Source organism: Cervus canadensis, chromosome 6 (assembly GCF_019320065.1).
Source record: "Cervus canadensis isolate Bull #8, Minnesota chromosome 6, ASM1932006v1, whole genome shotgun sequence".
NCBI lineage: Eukaryota > Metazoa > Chordata > Mammalia > Artiodactyla > Cervidae > Cervus > Cervus canadensis.
The window spans coordinates 1,300,233-1,321,050 of record NC_057391.1 but is presented as its reverse complement, the minus strand read 5'-3'; the positions used below and the strand labels follow the sequence as shown (position 1 = coordinate 1,321,050).

General features: G+C 38.3%; 1 protein-coding gene across 4 annotated transcripts in view; it reads right to left on the bottom strand.

Annotated features, from left to right (window-relative positions):
- EPB41L4A (erythrocyte membrane protein band 4.1 like 4A) overlaps positions 1-20,818 on the bottom strand; it is a 265,463-nt gene that overhangs the window by 82,364 nt on the left and 162,281 nt on the right. For all 4 annotated transcript variants that reach the window (XM_043470620.1, XM_043470622.1, XM_043470621.1 and 1 more), the window contains exons 8-11: positions 19,257-19,345; positions 18,581-18,644; positions 2,127-2,218; positions 762-839 (exon numbers count right to left, since the gene is read on the bottom strand). In XM_043470620.1, coding sequence (XP_043326555.1) covers positions 762-839; positions 2,127-2,218; positions 18,581-18,644; positions 19,257-19,345 — 323 coding nt within the window. The remainder of the gene's footprint in view (positions 1-761; positions 840-2,126; positions 2,219-18,580; positions 18,645-19,256; positions 19,346-20,818) is intronic.

The window sequence follows — 20,818 nt, the reverse complement described above, 5'->3', positions numbered from 1 at the left end:
GAAATTTTCCATTTTCACAAGCTCCTGCCTGGCTGCTTGACAATCGGGCTTTCCCTGCAACGTGCTAACAGTCTGACTAACCGGTGAAGGCACAGGCTCTGTCTGGAGTTAGACTGCCAGATAGTGAGCCCAAGTCAACGCTTCCTGGCTGGTTTCTCTGAAAAGTGACTTGTCTCTGAGCCTCAGTTTCCTCACACAGTATGAGGATAACATCAATAAGACTGCAGTGATTAAAGAAGCAATAAATGGGATACATTTAGCACAATACATGGCACTTGACATTGCTCCATAAAGTTAACATATACTTGCTAGCATTACTATATTGTAGGCATTATACTACAGAAAACATTTGACCCGTGATATACAGATTGTATTTACAACAGAGAATCAACTGAATATCCTAAGGATGCCAATAAACTACTATTCAGAACATCTGCTTTGTTTCATAATCACAACATAATTGGCGATAACTGATAATTGGATCAAAATGAATTTCTGAAGATAGTAAGCTCTACTACATTCTAAAAGCTCTATACTTAAATCAAGCTAATGTACTCTTTAAATAATCATTAAACCTAGAAAATCATTTTTTGTCAAGAAAGTTTAATAAACTGTTATTGCCTATCAAAATCATTGGCATTGTGAAAAAAAATCAGAAAAAAATCAGATCACAAACTTTAATATGTATGCATGCATCTGGATGGTTAAATATACATTCATATACACACCCACACACCCCAGAGGAAAAAAATGCCATTTACCTATACCGGTGCTTATAACTCATGGATCCAAACTTGCTGAGTTTTCTTGACAATGAATTTGATTCATTTTCTGGCATTCTAATGAATTTTTAAAAGAAAATTAGAAAAAGACTTACAAATATACTTATGTAACACTTGAGCAAAAACTACATAAAAATACGTAATAGTGCAATACTGCTTAACACAGTTGAAATATTTTACTCAGTCTACATATTGGCAAAAAATAATAATTGATAATTTCAAAGCTAATTGTTGAAACAACAACCACATTCTAGTATTTTATACAAGTATAATATCAAAATACTCATACTTCCTGAAGACTATCAAATATATCATCACCCTTACAAGGAAGCTTTTGCTGTGAATAAATTTAATTTCTCTACTTAAATTCTCTTGGGAACTTTGTCACTATGTTCATCAACCCAAGTCAAGGTTCTCATGGCAGTTAATCATATCTAATGTCATGGTTCACTCTTCTTCGTACTTTCAACATACTGAGTTCAACTTTCAACATAGTTCAACGTACTTTGTACATTCAACACACAGCTCCAAGTGGAGTTTCTTGGCCCAGCCCCAGTGATGGAGAGGTAATGTCTCAGACGTTCTGGGCTACATCCCTTTCTGAATACAAACTCCTCAAAAGATGTGGATCATTTTATAATGCTACTCCTCTAGCATAGTATTATTTGGAAAAAAATGTTCTATGTAAATCAAAAAGAAAAAAGGGGAAGAATTATTCTAGTTTTAAATTTGAAAACCAAAAATAGTTTAATGTATAATATTACCTGATAAAATTTAATTTTATCTTTACACCATAAGAATGTGAAACAAACAGTAACCACACGACCCAGTGGTCAGGTCTCTACCTGCATCTTAAGTGACCTCCCAGGAGCACACAAGGCGGATGCCAGCTCCTCATTCATCACAACATCTGCCTCCCTTACAGGAGCCGTTTCCCCACGCTCCTGTCCTCTGAGTGCCGGGAAGGTCCCACGGCACGGTCCCTTTCCTCTCTACTGTTTCCACAGGTGACCTCATCCCTTTGGCTTATTGCCTACAAAATTTACATGACCAACCTTGGTCTTTTCTGTAAGCTTTGCATACCCAGCCACCCATTGCATATTTCCAGGCTAGGCATTTCAATTTTAGTGTGTCCACAGCAGAATGCTTAACTCCCACCAATACCAAAGCTATCTTTTACATAAATCTAAAAATCAGTCATCCTTGATAAACAAGCAAAAAAATCTACATACATGTGCATGTAAAAAAGTTAATAAAAGAGAAACACTTCTAAATTTCTTCTAAGGATAGAATTCTTGTTATAAAAGCAAACACAATTTTCATTTATTAGGCAAAGGAACATACCTAAAAAATGTATGATATTCTACACTACACTTCCAAAGATGCTTGCAAGCAGTTTTACTTCGAGCTTCAAAAAAGAATGAGGTTTCACTGCACTAAGAGAGAAAAAAAAATGAGAGAATATAAATTACAGACCATAACATTTTTCAGATGACAGCCACCTTCTAGGTGCCAAAAATTCAAGTAAGCAGAGAAATCACTGTTAACATATTAAAAAAAAAAAGAAAAAAGAACAATTATGTCCTGATAGAATTACAAGACGTAAGTTCCATGTAAATTTCCGCACCATCCCCTCTACTGCCTTTTCCTGCGTCACCCGTGCCCACGAGTGCTCAGCGGTGGCATGGGAGCACCGAGCGCCCTCTGCCAACAGTGTGTGCGCCAGCGCAGGGAAACACCGACCATGGAGACCAGCTCCCCAAAAGGAAGACACGCACACATCGGGTTCCCAGCTGTATGTTCTCAGGGACGTACAGGCCACACTTAAATGACGGAATCTGAAGAGGGGCTGCGAGGAGGGGCGACATCATCACTGCAGTGTAATGTGGGCAACTTACTCCCTTTTGCATCAAGCTATTGGGTGAAAGAAATTAAATGTCATGACAGACGTAAAGTGCCATATACTAGATATGCAATTAATTTTAACAATTATTTTAATCTGGTAGTTCCTTATCTATTTTATACATATACAATATCTATTTTATACTTATATATTTTAATACATAAGAAACAGAGGCAATATAGATGTAATTTGAATTATACAGGAAAATATACTATTTTTTTAAGTGACTTAATAGAAAACCAAGCAAAATACAGTATCCATACTAAAATAATAATAAACCACAAGCTCTGTGAAGTTACATAATTGCTAATTTAGTTTCAAATAAAAATCAAACTCAAGTCACAAATGCAGAAATGCCCGTGGAATAAGGTTTCCATGGATTCATAAACACAAAATTGTCAATGCGGAGGAATAACTGAAATGATTCTTCCCCCTTCACACATCCTTTTAGCAAGGACAGAACATTTATATGCAGGAAATTTCTCCCAAGTCCATCTAGAATGAGGCTGCCCAATTTAGGAGTTTATTTGCGAAATGAAACGGTGTGATGGAAACAGAGCCAATCTATGCATGTTACAGCAAGACAACCTGCAATTCCAAACTTCGTGAGGTGGAGGGAGGAACTTAGGCAAGTCTAAGTTTCTGAGCTGGGTGCAGCAAAGTACTAAAACATAGCAAGTGGAAAGAACTGGGGGTTTGGATGGCAAAGGAATGGACGATAGCTCACGCTATTTTGATTTTGAGGCGCCCATAGAATTGGGAACTCCACACGCCTGGTGGGCCAGTAAGTATCAAGGGCAGGCTGAGGAGAGAGGTCGTGTCTCTAGTATAGGTGATTTTACCCGAGAATGTAAAACAGTCTGCTCAGGGAGAGAGCACAGATAATGATGCGATCACAATGAAGATGCTCATGAAGGTGGAGTGGGAAAGGTCAATATGGACCAGGAGGCAATGGTGTCAGAGAGGCTGGGGGAGAGGGCAAGTCTCAAGTGACCCAGAAAGGTCACGGGGTTTGAAAAGAGGTCACTGCATTTTATGGGGAGAAATCTTCAGTGGCTTTCATGAAAGGAGTAAGAATTTAAAAAGTAGAGATGAGTAAGAAAAGGCAATGAATTTAGAACGTGTCTGCCTCAAAAGCAAAAGAAACCAGAGGGGAGCGGTGGTAAAGGGGCGCAGAGGAATCACAGAAGCTCCTTGGAGGCAGCAGGGAGACCAAGCGTCCTGTCAGGAGATGGAGATGCTGAGAGGAGGATTTTTCTTCTTTCACTTTTCCTTTTTAAATACATACACGTGGTAAAAACACCAAAAGTTACCAAAGTGGTTACACAACGAAAACTAAATCTCCCTTTCACCATTGTCCCCAATTCCCCTCCCCAAAGGCAACCACTATTAAGAGTTTCTTATATAACAGTCACTGGATTATCCAATATATAATGCACAGGTCATTAACTTGAAGATAATTTTTTCTGGCTGTGTGTCAGGATAAATAAGATAAAGTCAGTACACGGGACTTCCCTGGTGGTCCAGTGATTAAGACTCTGTGCTTCCACTGCAGGAGGCATGGGTTCTATGCCCAATTGGGGAAGTAAGATGCAGCATGTCTTGTGGAAAAAAAAAAAAAAAAAAAAGCCAGTATAAGACAGGTTCCCTCTGGTGGTTAGTCACCAAGTCGTGTCCAACTCTTGCAACCCTGTGGACTGTAGCCTGCCAGGCTCCTCAGTCCACGGAATTATCCAGGCAAGAATACTGGAGTGGGTTGCCATTTCCTTCTCCAGGGGATCTTCCCCACCCAGGGATCGAACCCAGGTCTCCTGCATTGCAGGCGGATTTTTTTCCAGCTGAGCTACCTGGGAAGCCCCAGGCTCCTCCTCCCTTGCCCCAACTACCACCTTCCTCAATATATCTCTCTGTCAGCAACTGAAGCACTAAGTGTATCAGATAGGACCAACATGCTGGGCATTGTTACTGACATGAAATGGTGGCTGCTGACGACTACTCTGTGACAGAGACACCTTCATGTTTTACCAAGAACATCCAAAAATAAGGTGGAATTGACATATTAAATCGAATTTTCACAAAGTGATTTAATTACATATATTACCTAGATTTCCAAAAATACAGGGGGAAAAAAAGCATTTAAACTTGAAAATAAAGTAAATCTCCTCAAACTTTTCTTGGACTGGTATTCACTCTATTCTTTACAGAAACATCTGCATTCTTTTACTTTTCACATAGACACCTGGTCACAGGAAATCTAATATATTTTTTAAAACTATCATCACCTAATGATTCAACCAGATTTTAAGATTGGGTTTTCCCAAGTTTCCTTGTGAAGAAGGCAATGGCAACCCACTCCAGTATTCTCGCCTGGAAAATCCCATGGATGGAGGAGCCTGGTGGGCTGCAGTCCATGGGGTCACTAAGAGTCGGACAAGATTGAGCAACTTCACTTTCACTTTTCACTTTCACACATTGGAGAAGGAAATGGCAACCCAATCCAGTGTTCTTGCCTGGAGAATCCCAGGGACGGGGGAGCCTGGTGGGCTGCCGTCTATGGGGTCGCACAGAGTAGGACACGACTGAAGTGACTTAGCGGCAGCGGCAGCAAATTTCCTTGGATACAAACTTATTAAAGGAACAAACGAGTTTCCCGCAGGCCCCCTAATTACTTCTGCCCCATGCAATGACAAGTATAAACTCATTCCCCATTCATACAGGGCTTTAACACCAGCTGCCTGGATTTTGCCCCACTGCTAGCAGAATGATCCAAATACTAAAAGGTGAGTTGATATAAATAAATTATAAAAGAAAAAAGAGCCAGGTATTCTGAATAAATTCTATGTATTTTTGCCACTTAAAATAACTGCTGACATGAATGTAACTGACGTGATATTTAAATGTCTTTCTTTTTAAAACTTCCCTACCTGCTAAACCTTTTCCAAAAGGACATGGACAATTAGCACCTTTCCATTCGTTCATATAAACACAAGTAGCTGCTTAACTTCAGAAATTCATTCCAACCAATTGCTAAAATACTTTATCCAACAATCCAATGCATGCTTTTGGCAAAATTTTTCAAATACCTTCATAACTCCAGTCATTTCATGCCAGAAGCAAAGCTATGGTCTCAATCTACTTCTTTTTATTTTATAAACAGACCAAGCTTAAGTCACCTCTAACTCAGATAACACATGGGAGTTCATCATACTGTGGATCTCTAAGTAAACGGGACTCAAAGTCCCAATCCCATCATTTGTAAGAATTCAGGACCCAGATCAAATGGATGAATTCCCAACCTAACTCCCTCTGTTTTTCTCACTCTTTACCCATCTTTGCTGGCTGTTTCGCTTTGCGACTTTGAAGAAATCAATCTGTTTTGAGCCTGACTTCTCTGAAGTGCCTTGAGTTTACTGACAGGGTCATGGAGGTGCTCATGCTGTAAGAGGCTCCACAGTTACCTCTCCCTGGGCTCCAGCTTCACTGCCTCTCCCGTGCCCAACAGCCTCACCACACAGAGCCCTGCTCTAGCTGGTCCCTCGCTCCTGCCTTGGGGAGCACCCACAAATGGACAGTTTGCCTTCCCCAGCTTCCCTAGAACTGCAGGGATAAACACCTTCTCAATCCTGTCATTACATATTCATCCCATCTCCAAGGTCAATTGAAGTAACCTAAGGGACACTGCAAAGGTCAAATACTTAGAAGAGATTAGTACTTCTAACAGTGGTAAAATGCAATCATTACATAAATATTGGAAAGGCCTACAGCAGAGAAGCTCCTTATCAATGATCCACAGAGACAGAGAGGAGAGGCTAAAAAGAAGTGCAAAGATTACAAGACTACAGTACTATGGGATCTTTTTTAAACATTCAACTTCTATAAGATTTATATGTACTTGGCAATTGTGAACCTACTTTAGGCAGACAAAATAAAAACCAGGGGACTAATAGCAAATGACTGAAAGAACTTAATTACTGATAAAGCAAAGGAAGGCAAATGGTAGAAAGGAAAAAACTTTATTCTTGAACTAAAAATAAATATCAAAGAAATATCACAAAATTTTAAGTATTTTGAAAAATTTTATCTTTATAAATGGTGAGCCTAAATGTAAAATTAAATTACGTTTGTGTATGTGAGACAGTGGGCACAATATTTTAATCACTTTCCCCATATTTTCCACTGTTTTATCATTCCAAGTGCAAAGTCAGATAAAGAATTCAAGTAAGTTCTGCAATAAAAAACTATCAATCTTGCTATTAGTTGGAAAGGCAAGTTAGAAGGAAATTTGAAAACACTGAGTAAAATTTATCTTGTTCTTTTAACGTTATCTTGTTTTTTCTTTACAGAGTGCTCTCTAAAAAGTGACTCTTAAACATTAATGTCTCATGATATTGGCATAAAAAGAGTTCTACAGTCAAGTAGGGTTTGGTTAAATGCTCAGACCTTTTAATGAGCATTGTGATATAATTTTGCACTGTGAATCCCCAAGAGTCGCTAAGGTAGCTGGTCTTTCGCTGATTTATATGAGCAAAAACTTTATTTCTAGAACTGTGGCTTTTATACACTAAACACCCCTACACACACATCAGTTATTTTTAAAATTCCTTTTGAAATGCACATAATATGGTTTGAATTAAAAATCACTGTGCATTTCAACAGAGCACTGAAAGAATAAGATTAATTTCCATTCCTACATATATGTTGTATTTTACAATAAAAAAACAAAAACGGCAAAAATATTCCAGAACTCTTTTGTCTTCTATGTGGGTAGTATTTCAAATTATATACTAAACATGAAACACCTTTTTACCTCTTTTACAAAGAATTAATTGCTTAATGAATAATTGTTTATAACTCTTTCTAGTTCATAGAAATATATATTAAAGAATTTGAAGGGATGTGTTAGATTGTGTTGCATCTCCCTGTTTTCCTTTTCCTCCCAGGAATTTAAAGGAGAAAATAGGAGCCAAAACATTAGAGAATGTTTATATCATGTTTCAGTAAACTTCGAAAACTATTCTGTTGAGCTTACTCTTCTTCCTATTTGAAAAAATTCACAGATGCAAATCCAGGATTCCAGATGGCTTGCTTTTGTTATTGTTTTTACTCTATCTTTTCTTCATCTGCTCTTTAAAGAAACTGTAGAATTTCCTAAATGTCAGCATTTCTTTCTTATACTTGCAGGTTTCATTTTTTCATGAAAATTAATCCTTATTGCCAGTCTTACAAATGTTTGAAAGAATTTAATAACAAATGTTACTTAAGCTTGTTAAAATGAAGGCATACCTGGCACTATCTACTGATATTCTTAATGTAGAAAATTTTTATAGCAGAATTTAGACATTCCTTCCAAACAAATGGCTCACTGAATTACGGAAAAACATACATAGTAGCAAACGAAGCAAAGGAAAGTCCATGGGCCTGAAAAAGACCTGAGCTCCCCTTAATACTGTGGCATCAGCTACTCACCTTTCAAGAGCAAGTGCTGCTGAGCCCTTTCCTGGGCAAAACTCTAAGTGCATGAGGGCAAGACACTTCCAACACAGAGACATGGACTAGGTGCTCACTACAAGCCCAGCTTTGGACTGGGTTCATTCACAGTACAACCTCACAACAACCCTGTAAGCCATTTTATCATCCTCACTTCAATGATGAGAAAAGGGAGTTTCAGTGTTGTTCAGGAAATTGTCCAAAGTTAGAGAAGTGAGAGTTCTGGGCTTACATTGTGCTACTTGACCACAAATAGTTCATCACTGAGTCTGAAAGAGTCCAAGCCAAACTGTCATACGGCCTCAGGATCCAAATGTTACCAATAGAGTCACACATTTGAACATTTACAAGAAAATACAAATAGTTCAGGTTCACTCATACATTGCAGGTGAAATGTACAATGGCACAGAAACTGTGGGTAAAGGCTGGGGTATAGGAATAAGGCAACACCTAATATTCACACATGTACTTAGCCTCTAACTGAGCATTCTCACTCCTGAGAACATACCCCGAAGATAGTCCTCCAACAATATAAAAATACATATGCACAAAGTTATTGACTGAAGGAAAAATACATAATTGCGAACTATCAAATGACCCAGCATAAGAGATTGGTTGAGTAAATGATTTTATAGACACTCAATGGAGTAAATGCAGCTGTACAAGAGAATAAGAAAGCTCTCAATGACCTGATATAGAGATTTCTAGGAGGTATTACTAAAAGAAGGAAAAAGCACAAAACCGCATACAGGGACTTCCCTGGTGGCCCAGGGGCTAAGAATTCACCATCCAAAGCAGGGGACGCAGGTTTGATCCCTGGTCAGGGAACTACGATACCACATGCCAAGAGGCAGCTAAGCCTGGGTGCCACAACTAGAGAGAAACAAAAAAACCTGTCAATTTTAGTGGTGCGCACAAAGGAATTCTGACACTGCTTGAGATGTAATTTTAAGACCGAACAAACAAGTAAATGTGTTACTGTCGGGAGCTAAGGTTCTCAAAGGCAAAGAAAGGCTATACAAATATGAAATGAGGAAAAGAAGAGCAAGCCCTGTGGGGCTGGATGGAAATTGGAGGTATGGCATGAATTTACGATTTCTAAAATATGTAGAAACATGTTCATTTGCACACATGTGTATGAATGTATGTATTTATACCTGTACATATATGTATATTCATGCATGTATTCCCTGGCATTGTCCACTAGAAAGTCCAGAAGCAAAGTCATCCCAGTAGCAATGACCACACTGATACCCAGATCTTGACCCTCCCCCACTAAAAGGAACCAGGGCTCTTTGGAGAAATGACTGATAACAAGGTAAATGCAGGGTAGGTACAAGATGTACCTGAAATACCATGAGATGCCAAAAAAGGGAGAAAATGACCAAAACAATGTTAGGAGGCATGTCAAAAGGGCTCCCATTGGCCATATCTAGGACAATTACAACACCAGAATAGCTAGGTACAGTAGTGCAATGGAAACCACTGGAAAAAATAGGAGTAAGTCCATGCTGATAACAGAAATAAATAAAAAAGAGAAAAGGTGAGGCTCTCACAGTAGAATGTCAAGGACTGACTGATAAATGTGGAGGATATAAGTGTATATATACATACACATACACACATAATTATGACTGATTGAAGTTGTACAGCAGAAAAAAACACAGCACTGTAAAGCAATTTTCCTCCAATTAAAAATAAAATATGGAGGCAGTGGGAGAGCTAGAAAATCAGCATTTTGCAAGCATCACAGTAAAAGATTTAATCAGGAAAGAGTCCTAAGTCAATGTTAGATAGATGTAACACCCCAGGAGAGTCACAACTTCACCTGGGCTGCTTTCCAGCTGAGAATGCAGAATCTCATCTGATTACAGTGAAATATCAGACAAATACGAAAGTCTACAGTTGACCCTGGAGCAACAGGGAGTTAGCAGTGCCAACCCCTACACAGTCGGCCCTCTGGATCCAGGGTTCTGCTTCCACATGTTCAACTAAGCACAGATCAAGAAGTACCTGTAGTATCTATTTAGTGAAAAAAATCCATCTATAGGTGAACCCATGCAATTCAAACCCCTTGATATTTAAAGGTCAACTGTATTTTCAAAAAGTGGGGTAGAACTGTATTCTTCAAAAAATCCCCCATCCATCATAAAAAACAAAAATGCTACTAAAATGTTCTAGATTAAAGGAGGCTAAGATGATTCTACACTGGAGCAGGAAAATACTATTAATATAAAGAATGTTATTAGGTCAACCAACAAAGTTGAAAAAGTATATTTCTATATATAAATATAGAAAAAGTAGATAACAGAAGTATTCTATCAACATAAATTTATTAAGTTGATAACTATGCTATGGCCACGTGAGAAAATATTCCTATTCTTAGGAAATACACACTGAAGTATTTAGAGACAAATGACACATGGAACATCCAGTCAAATCACTCAGAAGGTAGTATGCATGTGTAGAGAAATAACAAAAACGGAAAGTGAGTAAAATGCTAACAAATGAATGTAAGTAACAATATACAACCCTGTTCTTTGTAGCATTTTAATCTTTGCAACTTTTCATAAATTTGGAATTGTTCTCAAATAAAATCAAATTTTAAAACTCCATAGTTCTGGAATTGAGCTGCAGGAGTTGCTTGTATATTTTTGAGATTAATTCTTTGTCCATTGCTTCATTTGCTATTATTTCCTCCCATTCTAAAGGTTGTCTTTTCACTTTGCTTATAGTTTCCTTTGTTGTGCAAAAGCTTTTAAGTTTCATTAGGTCCCATTTGTTTATTCTTGCTTTTATTTCCAATATTCTGGGAGGTGGGTCATAGAGGATCCTGCTATGATTTATGTCAGAGAGTGTTTTGCCTATGTTCTCCTCTAGGAGTTTCATAGTTTCTGGTCTTACATTTAGATCTTTAGTCCATTGTGAGTTTATTTTTGTGTATGGTGTTAGGAAGTGTTCTAGTTTCATTTTTTACAAGTGGTTGACCAGTTTTCCCAGCACCACTTGTTAAAAGAGATTGTCTTTTCTCCATTGTATATTCTTGCCTCCTTTGTCAAAGATAAGGTGTCCATAGGTGCATGGATTTATCTCTGAGCTTTCTATTTTGTTCCACTGATCTATATTTCTGTCTTTGTGCCAGTACCACACTGTCTTGATGACTGTGGCTTTGTAGTAGAGACTGAAGTCGGGCAGGTTGATTCCTCCAGTTCCATTCTTCTTTCTCAAGATTGCTTTGGCTATTCGAGGTTTTTGTATTTCCATACAAATTGTGAAATTATTTGTTTTAGTTCTCTGAAAAATACTGTTGGTAGCTTGATAGGGATTGCATTGAATCTATAGATTGCTTTGGGTAGTATACTCATTTTCACTATACTGATTCTTCCAATCCATGCACATGGTATATTTCTCCATCTACTGTGTCCTCTTTGATTTCTTTCATCAGTGTTTTATAGTTATATATATATAGGTCTTTTGTTTCTTTAGGTAGATTTATTCCTAAGTGTTTTATTCTTTTCATTGCAATGGTGAATGGAATTGTTTCCTTAATTTCTCTGTTTTCTCATTGTTAGTGTATAGGAATGCAAGGGATTTTTGTGTGTTAATTTTATATTCTGCAACTTTACTATATTCATTGATTAGCTCTAGTAATTTTCTGGTGGAGTCTTTAGGGTTTTCTATGTAGAGGATCATGTCATCTGCAAACAGTGAGAGTTTTACTTCTTCTTTTCCAATCTGGATTCCTTTTATTTCTTTTTCTGCTCTGATTGCTGTAGCCAAAACTTCCAAAACTATATTGAATAGCAGTGGTGAGACTGGGCACCCTTGTCTTGTTCCTGACTTTAGGGGAAATGCTTTCAATTTTTCACCATTGAGGATAATGTTTGCTGAGGGTTTGTCATATATAGCTTTTATTATGTTGAGGTATGGTCCTTCTATTCCTGCTTTCTGGAGGGCTTTTATCATAAATGGATGTTGAATTTTGTCAAAGATGCTTTCTCTGCATCTATTGAGATAATCATATGGTTTTTATTTTTCAAGGATTTTTGCATATATGTTCATCAGTGATATTGGCCTATAGCTTTCTTTTTTTGTGGCATCTTTGTCAGCTTTTGGTATTAAGGTGATGGTGGCCTCATAGAATAAGTTTGGAAGTTTACCTTCCTCTGGAATTTTCTGGAAGAGTTTGAGTAGGATAGGTGTTAGTTCTTTTCTAAATTTTTGGTAGAATTCAGCTGTGAAGCCGTCTGGCCCTGGGCTTTTGTTTGTTGGAAGATTTCTGATTACGGTTTCAGTTTCTGTGCTTGTGATGGGTCTGTTGAGATTTTCTATTTCTTCCTGGTTCAATTTTGGAAAGTTGTACTTTTCTAAGAATTTGTCCATTTCTTCCAAGTTGTCCATTTTATTTGCATATAGTTGCTGATAAGAGTCTCTTATGATCCTTTGTATTTCTGTGCTGTCTGTTGTGATCTCTCCATTTTCATTTCTAATTTTGTTGATTTGATTTTTCTTCCTTTGTTTCTTGATGAGTCTGGCTAATGGTTTGTCAAAAAGTGCACCAAAGAACTAAACAGACGTTTCTCCAAAGAAGACATACAGATGGCTAACAAACACATGAAAAGATGCTCAACATCACTCATTATCAGAGAAATGCAAATCAAAACCACAATGAGGTACCATTACACGCCAGTCAGAATGGCTGTTATCCAAAAGTCTACAAGCAATAAATGCTGGAGAGGGTGTGGAGAAAAGGGAACCTTCTTACACTGTTGGTGGGGATGCAAACTAGTACAGTCGCTATGGAGAACAGTGTGGAGATTCCTTAAAAAACTGGAAATAGAACTGCCATATGACCCAGCAATCCCACTGCTGGGCATACACACTGAGGAAACCAGAGTTGAAAGAGACACATGTACCCCAATGTTCATCGCAACACTGTTTATAATAGCCAGGACATGGAAGCAACCCAGATGCCCATCAGCAGACGGATGGATAAGAAAGCCATGGTACATATACACAATGGAACATTACCCAGCTATTAAAAAGGATGCATTTGAATCAGTTCTAATGAGGTGGATGAAACTGGAGCCTATTATACAGAGTGAAGTAAGCCAGAAAGAAAAACACCAATACAGTATACTAACACATATATATTGAATTTAGAAAGATGGTAACGATAACCCTGTATCTGAGACAGCAAAAGACACACAGATGTATTGAACAGTCTTTTGGACTCTGTGGGAGAGGGCGAGGGTAGGATGATATGGGAGAATGACACTGAAACATGTAAATTATCATATGTGAAACAAATCACCAGTCCATGATACAGGATGCTCGGGGCTGTTGCACTGGGATGACCCAGAAGGATGGGATGGGGAGGGAGTTGGGAGGGGGGTTCAGGATGGGGAACACATGTACACCCATGGCGGATTCAAGTCAATGTATGGCAAAACCAAAACAATGTTGTAAAGTAAAATAAATAATTTAAAGGAAAAAAAAAGAATTTATTAAAATAGAAAAAATAAATAAATAAAACTCTGTAGTTCTAATTAAAGCATGAAAGGAATGCCTAGCTTGTGTAACCAAGACCTCTTGGGCTTGTTGACGAACAGTGTCAGCTCCTGGCCACCATCACTTCCCGTGTCCTCTTCCAAAAGCAGGCAGAGAGTTCAGCCAAGTTGTTCTAATTACTTGTGGCCAGAGCTGCCAGAAACCTTTTGGTTCTACATCCTGTCACGCTGGGTGGGTTTAGCTGAGGTCAGTTCCACGATGTATTACATGTAAATATAATCACAGCATCATTTCTTTCCCCATTTATTCAACAATGTGCTTAGTACATGCCAACTTCTGGGCCTACTGTGGAGACTACATTCTCCCCTGTTAATGAAACCAAGAAATTTGGGTATGATCCTAAACTCCTCCCTATTTTCACAAATCATTCAATCCGCTACCAATCAGAAACAACTTTACCTCCTATTAATATAAAGAATATTATTATACATGTCTCCCAAATGTCCCCATTTAAACATCTACCAGACATCTGAGATTCAACATGTTAACTTTATCTCCCATATGTCTCCCAAAGGTCCCCAATTAGACATCGACCACACATCTGAGACTCAACATGTTAACAGTGGGCCTCCTGATTTTCCCCCGAGCCTCTCTACTCACAGCCTCCCCCACCTCCCTTGATGGCAGCTCCATTCTTGCTGCGGTTGGTGCCAAACACATTTAAGTCACCAAGTCATATTTCCCCACATCCATAAAACCATGTGGCTGCATCCAGACCCAACAGCTTCTCAGCACTTGAAATATTATGACTCTGGTCCAAGTCACTATCTTCTCTCGTCTGGATTTTTGAAATCAGCATTACTTATTGAATGAGTGAACAAGCAGCAATCTTGGCTCTCAGGGCATTCAGTGAAAATCAACCATTTCATCCAAACTTTTAAAAAATGTAAACTCAGGTAATGAACACATTCTTAAAACCAAGAGCTAACATACATGTTGTAAAACAATAGTGGTGTTTTCATTAAAATAAAAAACCAACCAAGAATTCTTTATATGGCTAGATCACTTGACACTCTTCTAGATGCTGTGACCAATACTATAAAATACAAAACTTTATTAAATAACAGAAACAAGAGTATAAACTAATTTTACCTGTGACTGATATAACTATATAGCTATAAAATGTGTATGTATCAAATTAAAACTCCTGACTAAAACAAAAGAATTCAACAAAACATCCATATTTGAAATAAACATAAAATTCCATAGCTTTCACCTCTATCAGCAAAAAAAAAGTTATGAGATATAAGAAGAGGAAAACAATGTTAACTGCAACATTAAGAAAAAACACATAACCAAACATTATGCAGGCACAACATGAATATATATGATAAAAGGAGAAATATTTGTGATATGCTATTAAGTATAAAAACTGTGTACAAAACCACATGGAGATGAAACATATATACATGCCTATATACATATATTAAATGTTCACTCTAACGGGGCAAAAATCTGGAGAGTGTACCAAAGTAATAATCATAATCACTACCTTTGAAATCTAAGTTACTAGATAATTTAAATTTTCTTCTTCATAGTGTAACTCCCAGATTTCTACAATCATCATGTAAGATTTTTCTTTAAACCATAGTACCTATTAGGAAGCTTAAATAATGCATAAAAGTATTTATACTAATTAGCTTCCGAACCTGTCAGAGGGATAAACTTTTATAAAACCAGTACTTAGTTACAGACAGCTATTTGCTATTTGCAAAGCAATATATAGACAGATCATAAGTACACATTAAATATTGTTAATATTTATTAAAATATGTCAATGTGTTATGTTGGGCACGGTTAATATTTAAAAGTGGAATTGGACAGCATTAGTGCCACAGTGAGATCCCAGGAAAATATTTTATCTACAGGACATTGCTATTCTTTTGGGAACTCAATCTTTGAATTTGGCCCTAACAGCACTTAACACACGTAGTTAAGTCTCTGGAGCAGTCGACCAGAAAACCAGCAGAATAAGGCCCTCAATCATTTTTCAAATTGATGGTGATTATTGTTCCAGGTAATAGGTTTCAGGGGGCTTATTTAATCTGTGATTAACAGTTAGGCCTCCATATTAATCAACTTTATTCTAACATATAAATCACCACCTCACAAAGAGATGCCGTGGTAGAGAAAGGAGCAAGACTCTGCAAAGCCAGAATACTCAGGAAATTGTGGGCTTTGGTTAGTGTATTATTTAATAAAACAAAAATTTATTTTTTTAATTTATTTTAATTGGAGGCTGATTACTTTACAATATTGTAGTAGTTTTTGCCATACATTCACATGAATCAGCCATGGGTATACATGTGTTCCCCATCCTGAACCCCCCTCCCAACTCCCTCCCCATCCCATCCCTCAGAGTCATCCCAGGGCACAAGCGCTGAGCACCCCGTCTCATGCATCGAGCCTGGACTGGCGATCTGTTTCACATATGATAATATACATGTTTCAATGCTATTCTCTCAAATGATCCCACCCTCACCTCCTCCCCCCAAGTCCAAAAGATTGTTCTTTACATCTGTGTCTCTTTTGCTGTCTCGCATATAGGGTCATCGTTACCATCTTTCTAAATTCCATATATATGCATTAGTATACTGTATTGGTGTTTTTCTTTCTGGCTTACTTCACTCTGTATAATAGGCTCCAGTTTCATCCACCTCATTAGAACTGATTCAAATGAATTCTTTTTAATGGCTAAGTAATATTCCATAGTGTATATGTACCACAGCTTTCTTATCCATTCATCTGCTGATGGACATCTAGGTTCTTCCATGTCCTGGCTATTGTAAACAGTGATGCGAAGAACATTGGGATACACGTGTCTCTTTCAACTCTGGTTTCCTTAGTGTGTATGCCCAGCAGTGGGATTGCTGGGTCGTATGGCAGTTCTATTTCCAATTTTTTAAGGAATCTCCACACTGTTCTCCATAGTGGCTGTACTAGTTTGCATCCCCACCAACAGTGTAAGAAGGTTCCCTTTTCTCCACACCCTCTCCAGCATTTATTGCTTGTAGACTTTTGGATAGCAGTCATTCTGACCGGGGTGAGATGGTACGTCATTGAGGTTTTAATTTGCATTTCTCTGATAATGAGTGATGTTAAGCCTCTTTTCATGTGTGAAACAAAAATTTAAATCCCTTTGATTCAAGCATGAGTTACACAGGACCTGCTCTGTCACCTCACTAAAGACCCCAGCCACTAACAGAGCCAGGAGCACACGGGGCCTCAGGACACACAGTGACGAGCGGTCAAGCTTTCTCAGAAGTGCCAGGGCACAGGGCCGGAGCTGTGTGTGTAGGAGACCAGGCCACCCCCGGAGACTGCCATTAAAAAATAAAAAATCACACAATGACACCAATTTTATTGTTGTTTTCGCCTAATAATGAAGAAATGTAAGAAATTGAAAGTTCAAGTTAGCTGCAACTTTACCAAACATTTATCTCAAGGCGGCAGAAGGCATTATAAGGCAGTGTAGTAATAATGTACAAAGAGTTCACCGAAGGACCTCATTCACAAAAATGTTAGGTCTCAATGGGAAAATGACTTTGAATAATAGCAATGTTTCCATGAAAAAGTCTTACCATTTTATTATCATGTTTTGTTTTTTTCCCCTCTCAAAGCCATGTAGTTTGTGAGGTCTTAATTGTAGTTCCCCCGATCAGGGACTGAACACAGGCCCCAGCAGTTGGAAGTGTGGAGTCCTAACCACTGGACCGCCAGGGAATTCCTGCTATCACATTCCCACTAAACACTCTGATAGCACGTCACACGATTCTGGGAGCGATCACTGCATTTTTTTCGAGCAGAACAAGCAGCAGTACCAAGTTTTCTGCTTTGGCAGCCCACCATCCCAGTCCATCAGTTCACTGACCAGGTGACAAGTATTTACTGAGCACCTGCTGCATGCAGGACCCTAAGCCAGATATTATGTTCCAACTGCGGTTGCAGCCACTTTTCTTTCTGTGTCTTAGTTCGTGGCTGCATCAGCAGATTGTGTTTACCTCTTTTTACAAGTATCTTATTAGAAAGTCAATTCAACAGCATTCACTTAAATTCTGTTCAGCATAAAGTTAGTACTAAAGAGACAGAAGGGTGGATTCTCCCACATCATATTTTCACCTGCGTATCCCATAAACATGAATTATAGTAACAGCACTTCAAGGAAGCATTATTTTCACAGGGAGATTAAAAGGAAGCTTTCATATTCTTGTCTTCTTTTGCCCGGTTTCCTTAAAACTACTTGTCAAGGCACGAGAGCACCCTGAGGCTCTAACAAATCCTGTACCTACTACCCAAGCAGTCCTGGAGGTCTCTGCCAAGCTGCAGCAGGACGGTCAGCATTTTTGCACGCTTGGCTTACACTCCCTTGAAAGCATCTAGAATTTCTCATCTGGTTTACCTACCATGCTCAACTAGGGAAAGAACAGAAGTGTGACTTCCTATAGATTGTTCAATTGACTTTGAGACAAAATTAGGACATGTTTTGTCCTGCATTAAGGTTGCACCCTTCTGATTACATGAATCTCACCTTCACAGACAATACTAAAGAACGAATAATGATAATCACCTCCTATTCTCTCCTGTGCCCTAGAAAGGTTATTTTTTTTCCCCTTAGTTAAAACTGAAGTGACATTTCTCCATTACCAACTCATTCATTTATACTCACTTCCCCTTCCCTTCCTTGAAAAGGAGTTGTTTACATGAGTCAATTAACCTGGTTCCATGTGGCCGGAGCTGAAGAAAACATGGCAATTTTACTTTACTCGGTCTTCTAAGTTATCAATGAGCAGACAAAGCTTCCCGTCTCAGGGAAGCCCAGCACTAAGCACAAACTTACATCTTTTCCCAGTACTCTGAGTTCAAACTGGGTCTCCTTGAAGTGAACCTTTGTAATCCGAGGCCTGAAAAACAGAGCAGATGGTGGTGCTATTGCTGCTTTTAAGAATTAATCAGAAATTCAGAGAAGTATCCAGTGGGAAAAAAAGACTGCTCCTACTGGCCCCTTCCTAGGCTGCTACATAGGCTGTACAGAGTTCCCTGGATATCCTTTGCTCTGGACACCTTCCTAAACACACTTCCTTCTCACTCTGCTGGGCTTCTCCACTGAATGCAGGCGAGCTTGGCATCCCCAGGCCCTGGCAATGCGGCCTTTCCAGACACAGTGTAGTGCTACGGGCTCCCCAATCTCGCTCAGATCCTTCCTCATTTAGAGTCAGAACTCAGGGCGGTCCGGCCCACAGTTCCCCAGCACACACTGGAATGGATAGGAAATCCTACTATATACAGCCTCCATGGACAAGAGAGTCTAGGATCAAAATACCTGAAATTTACAGAGAACATATACACTGAGATGAACCAGAAGAAAACTTTTACCCAGTTTCACTCATTTATTATCAACCACTGGAAATGTCTGTTTGCTTTTCCCCAACACTTTCAATGACATTCAAGTTCCATAAGCCCAATACATACAGTGCACAACTTTAATACCAATTCTGCCCTCAAGTTAAACTTACCAGAAATACTTTCCCACTTGTTTTTTATTCTTATAGACAACAACACCAACTGGAGTTAATCCTAAAAAATACTCAGATTTGTTTTCTCCCTGCAAAAACAAACATATGCTTGTAACCATAAATTTATTCATGTAAAGACTCTCTGTCAAACTGTAATTAGCCATATGCACATTATCCGTTGCATAAATACCGGATCTGGTTTTTCAAAGACATCAGCTTAGAAAGCTAGTTAAGCTATCATAGTAGCTAACTTGCTGCTCATTTTTCCCCAAAGTTTTTAAGAAAACTGTTCTTAGTGTATTCTAACTGGTCACCTCAGTTCATTAAAAGAACCTGGACCACCTACCAATCAGGCCACTGACTGATTCACTCATGTTGCTTCTATGGTGGTGTTCAACCCCAGCTGCATATTAACTGGAATCCCCCATGGACCTTAAAATGCTCTTGCCTGGGTACCATCATAACAGGTTAAATGGGAATCTGTAAGGATGGAATTCAGGTAACAAAAACACATATATGTTCCAGGTGATTCTCCTGAGCAGCCAAGAACTGACAACCACTGGCTGCCCTCAAGGGCCCTTTTCAAGGACTTATCTTGATCTTACTCTCCGATCTGGACAATCATGAGGCCTGGTTCACCACCATCATCCCCAGAAATCTCAGTCAGTCACCTGCATGATTTTCTGAGGTCTCCAGCATATGCCTTTCTATTTTCATTCGTGACTTAAGACTGCTCAAAAATTTTTACATATGATCTCTTCTCGTAAAGACTGGAAACCTTTCATTTCTGGGCAATAACAAATCCCAAGTAAGAAAATGTGATTCTAATTGAAAATGTCACAGAGTGCATATCAGTCAGGGAATTGAGTTTGTATTCATCTTTTTTCGATTCTAAAGTCAAATAACAGCCTGCAAAGCCAAATTCCCAAGGAACATAAGATAAATATATTTTCAAAGAAAATCAGCTGTAGCCTATTTTTAGTTCTATTCAATTCAATTTTAAAGCAATGTATGGAAGATACTAATGAATCTGATTAATTTGCCATAAATTTCCACCTCCCACTGAAAATGTGGTTTTTGAATTAGGATAAACATTACACAAATACAGAGGTATTTTACAGAAGACTCTCTTTATACATTCCCTATAAAATATACTTTTTAAAAAACTGAAAACCTAACAAGATTAATGTGGCAAGAAGAGAAAAAGAGAACTATTCCACAAAGTTTTAGAAGTAGTTTTAAAGGACAGGAGGATGGAGCATTTAATGGTTTAATAAGATTAGATTATAATTTATCAGGGAACAACTACTTCTACCAAATATGTAACTTTTATTGCCATATTAACAGTATACACAGGGATGCTTCTAGTTTTTTACAAATAATATGAAATGATTTGTTTTGGGAAACTCTGAGACTCTTATGAGCAAAAGACATATTACAAAATGAACACATCAATTAGTGCCTGCATTACAGTAACTATCATCAGGATTTCTTAAAAACTGAGTCCTGAGTCCATAATTCAATTAACAAGCATTCAATCTACATACACTCTTTAGCAATTC